This window comes from Lycium ferocissimum, unplaced genomic scaffold, assembly GCF_029784015.1.
Source record: "Lycium ferocissimum isolate CSIRO_LF1 unplaced genomic scaffold, AGI_CSIRO_Lferr_CH_V1 ctg15162, whole genome shotgun sequence".
Classification (NCBI taxonomy): Eukaryota; Viridiplantae; Streptophyta; class Magnoliopsida; order Solanales; family Solanaceae; genus Lycium; species Lycium ferocissimum.
The window spans coordinates 1-4,727 of record NW_026715863.1 but is presented as its reverse complement, the minus strand read 5'-3'; the positions used below and the strand labels follow the sequence as shown (position 1 = coordinate 4,727).

Here is a 4,727-nt window from a genome sequence, read left to right as displayed (position 1 = left end):
GTTGGATGTACAGAGGTATGTTAAACAGATACGTAATCGGGTTCAGAAGCACAGGAGTGTAGTAAACAGAACTTCACCGAAAGCAAGGGTGCTGAAATATGGCGTACAGAATTGCGACCATAGTCGAACTGCCTTTTTAGAGTCTCTAATCACTCCACATACTCAATTCCACTTAAGTTACCCCAACTTCGCTTTTAGTCTCCATATCCATATTTGTGAAAAATTCCTGACATACTTCCCAGGGGGGTCACCCATCCCGGGATTGCTCTGGTTTCAGCACGCTTAACTTCGAAACTTTTATGCATTCGGATGTGTTACCGGTAATATCACTGCGTCACTTGCCTCACACAATCTTTGCCACGTAATTTAGGGCCGTTCAGCACCTTAATAAATTTTTCAGAAATTTTTGTAGCGGGTCCCACCCCGGTTCAACCTACACCATTACCATATTGCCCTTCCGGGTTTCTCATATCTACTTCACTTGCACTCATAATTTATCCTCCACTCGGGATTTCCAGATTTATACTAATGGCGGGGACATCTCGGTCCCCCTACCGTCACCGGATAATATTTTACAAAAACCATACACACATAAGAAATTCTAGGAACTCATATACTCATGAAATACTCAATTTCGAATCTGACCTGGGGAGCTGCCGTGAGAGGTGTGTCCACCATCATCCTCGTCTGTCTGCTCCCTACCTACTCGGCCTCCGCCATCACCCACATCTGAATCGGAGGGGGTAGCGAGTGGATGATCAGACAAATCCCGGCTCACAGGTGACCGGGGCAAAGAGTAAGCCATACCACTCTCCGAGGTAGCCGGGCTGACATACTCACTCTCAGAAACAACTGGCGTACCGTAGGAAATCCTCTCCTCCGTAGTCCCAGAAGAAGGCTCCGATAGGTCTGCCTCATAACTATCCTCCTCCGTGGAGGTATGAAGCTCTGGAGGGGTCATCGCCTGATCCTCCGAAATATCTGTGTCATAACCATCCTCCACGGGATCCTCTGCTCCAGGAATCGGAGACTCTGGAGGAGTCATAGATGGGTCCTCGGACGGATCCGTGTCGTAACTATCCTCCGAAGGATCCTCCGAGGGGTCTGTATCGTAGCCGCCCTCCGCAGAATCCTCTGCCCTGGGGGTCAACATCTCCGGAGGAATTGTCGCTGGGTCCTCCGAAGGATCGGTATCATAGCTGCTCTCCGTGGGATCCTCCGAAGGATCCGTCTCAATCGAATAACTGGGGCTCCGCCTACTCGGCCCCGGTGACATCCTGGGGGCCTTCTTGGCACCCCCATCTCCATCATCAGACGCGGCCCTCTTCATCTTTATCCTACAATCACCTGCAAGGAGAGGGTCAGAAACAATTTCCCAAAATACTGACGTTGTCGCTCTTTTGGAGCCTCGCTGTATATACAGCAATTCGTTGGAGGAGCCATCCTAACAATACAGCTCTATCGCACGATCTAAGATTTCAACAAAGGGTAACATAACATCCTAGATGTCCCGTAGCCTCTGTTTATAGATGTGGGGCCCAACACACCGATAAACAAGACTCTACTAGACACGGCACTGCGTACATTCCGAGAACCGACCGCTCTGATACCACTTTTGTCACGACCCAACCCCGTGGGCCGTGACTGGTGTCCTACTTGGACACCCATACGTACCTACCTAACAGATCCGACATACCAAATTGCTAACTCCGTTTAAACATACATAAATCCACACAGATATAAGGTGCGTCGCATGAACATACATATACACATATACATACTGAAACCTGTACAGAAGCCGCTAGGGCCATTATATCAGACAAAATCACATATCGCACATACCTACTCGGACAGTGATAACCCACACCCCACAGACATGTCGCGCGTACCTCTAACATACGGATCGAATCGAAGACGAGAATCAAAAGACGGGACGGGGCCCCGCCGTACCCAAATAGTCATATATACGAACGTATGTACAACGGAAGATATATACCAAAAATATCGGCTCTCCGGATCAAAGGGAGCTCTCCAAACAACAGACCAATATCCTAAGCTGGCGGCGTACCGTGCGGCGCGTCTGTACCTGTGGGCATGTAACACAGCCCCCGAGAAGCAAGGGGGTCAGTACGAAGATGTACCGAGTATGTAAAGCGGAAACATAACATACATAATTAAAATAACCAGAGTCAAATATGTAAAATCGTAACAGACGGAAATACAGAAATAGAGCGAACAGAATCGGATTCGTAACAGAGTCGGACTTACCGCGTGTACAGACGGACTCATGAGCGGAATCAGACTTGCAGTGCATACAGACAGATTCATAAGCGGAGTCAGGCTTACAGAGCATACAGACAGAATCTCAGATGGAATCGGAGCTCAGATGTATGACGGACGAATCGAGCCGAATCGGATTTCCCGTAAATGAGCCGGACGAGTCATGATCCGAATCGGACATACGGTCGAACGAACGAGATCATAATCCAAATCGGACATACGAATCGAACGGACGGAACCATGCATGCGAGTCATAATCACATACGAGACGGACATATCGGATCTCTTTTCACATACGAGACGTATCCCGGCCTTTTATAAGGGACGCGGTAACGAACCGGCCCTCGTAGTACGGGACGCGGTGGACGAACGAGAATCAAATCATATGCCATCCCGGCCGCCATCCCCGTAATATCACATAATCGAGATCATAGCGGGTCATATCGGACCATATCAAATACGGACGATCCGGCCCGCACAATCCGAGGGACGCGGTGAACAATGCAATGAGGTGCACGAATCACAGAACCTGGCCCGGGCGCAGTGAAGGAACCATTGAGGCATCCACGAACGGACAAATGCGAAACCATATACATACTGACCGACGTACGGACGAATAAACTGAAATAGTCCAGGAAACAGAGCAGATCAGAATAATCAGATTATATCAGAACAGAGTGTCCAGAAACGTTCCAGATGTCAGTCTAATGTCAAGGTACAGATAGATAGTCATTATGCTCATTAGTTTGCGGACAGAACATAATTAAGAGCTACTTATGAAGAACGGACAGAAATAGACCAATCTGAGTCATACCGGGAGTATCAGGGTATTGTGGGCCCACCTCAGACCCAACCATATTAGAGTACGTAAATTATAGCTAATAGACCTTAGGGAGTCATCCATAATCATTTTAGAGTGTTTCGACTCCATTTATGGAAGTTGTATACTTATAGGTCAATTTGGAGGAAATGGATTCAATCTTCCGACGATTTTGCGCCAATTTCAATCTCGCACTACGAGAAGCGAAATGTCATCGAGGCTCGCCGTCAAGCCTACTAGACTCGGAACATGCCAAAGAAAGATAGGGAAGGCTTTACATACCTCGGATTGCGGCTTACGCTCCTTAAATCGAGTTCCCGTTTCGTCCAAAAAGCGCAAATGGTCATTCTTACCAATTACTATTCATGCAAGCTAATATTTCGACTTGGGGTTATTCTTAGCTACCGAAATTCCGGCACCTCCCCTATAAATGTGACACCCCGAGATTCAACTCGGCTCAAAATATCAACAACAACAACCCAACAATCCAACAACAACAACAAGTATTACAAAATACACAATATGGCACAACTAGCCATCTTTCCGACATAACACAAAAATTTCCGTTTCCAACTTCATATTCCCAATTCAATCTCAACATATTAATCAAGATCATTACAATTCTATTCGGAAGCGTTTCATAATATTTTTACAATATACATACAAAGTATACAAAATATACCAACTTTCCAACATAAGGCCATAATTCTTCCAAATCAATGCAAACTTTCATCACTTTCCTTTGTTTAGATTATAAGAATCATAACAACACAATCAACATACTAACAAGACTAACTCAACCTCATTCCTCCATAAGGCATCACACGGCCCACACCCACTTCTCCAACTTCAACCAAATTCATTCCATTCTCATTTCCAATATAAAATCCACCACAATTACAACTAAGATATAACATAAAATTCAACTCACCTTGCTTATACAATATTACACACACACGGCCACATATACTTTTCACACACATGCACGCCATGCAACCACATACCATAATTCCATAATTCTCATTCCATTACAATCATTATAACGTACAAAATCATTTCATAACACAAAAGCATAGAAATCTTACCTTTTTCTCCAAATTCCAACCCGCCGCAAACGTAGTTTTCTCGCTTAACCAATTATACCACGTCGAAGAGCGTCTTGCACTTGCCAAGAATTCAAGAAGGATAGGATTTTTGGATGAAAACTAAAGGACTTGAAATTTTTTTTCTTTCCAAGAGGTTCGGCCGAATGGCCCCTTAAGGTTGCTCTCAAGTTTCCTTGATTTTTCTTGAACATTCTAAGGATGAATATGGATATATATGCATGCTTTCCCACTTATTTGTCACATGCTTAGCATGTGACTTGGGCTTGGGCCAAGTATGTTGGCCGGCCACCCCTCTCTAAGTTGGGCCTTATTTTTCATTTTATTCCTTGAGCCCAAATGGCTAAAATCTCGTTTTGTAATTTCCGAAACACATTTCCAAAATTCCAATTTTTGCCCTTAAGCCTTCTCCGGTGTTTCCACATTCAAACTTCCATAACTAACATACACACACTAAGAGAAATCCAAACTTGACCTCATTCCTTGCAAGTCTAGGTTACTTCCAAGTTTTCGAGTACGCAAAA

At 45.0% G+C, this 4,727-nt stretch overlaps 1 protein-coding gene across 1 annotated transcript; it reads right to left on the bottom strand.

The window, feature by feature from the left end:
- Positions 1 to 628: 628 nt before the first annotated feature.
- Positions 629 to 1,330, bottom strand: LOC132042414 (uncharacterized). Its single transcript, XM_059432960.1, has one exon. The coding sequence runs from the start codon at positions 1,328 to 1,330 to the stop codon at positions 629 to 631; it is 702 nt and encodes a 233-aa protein (XP_059288943.1).
- Positions 1,331 to 4,727: the final 3,397 nt, after the last annotated feature.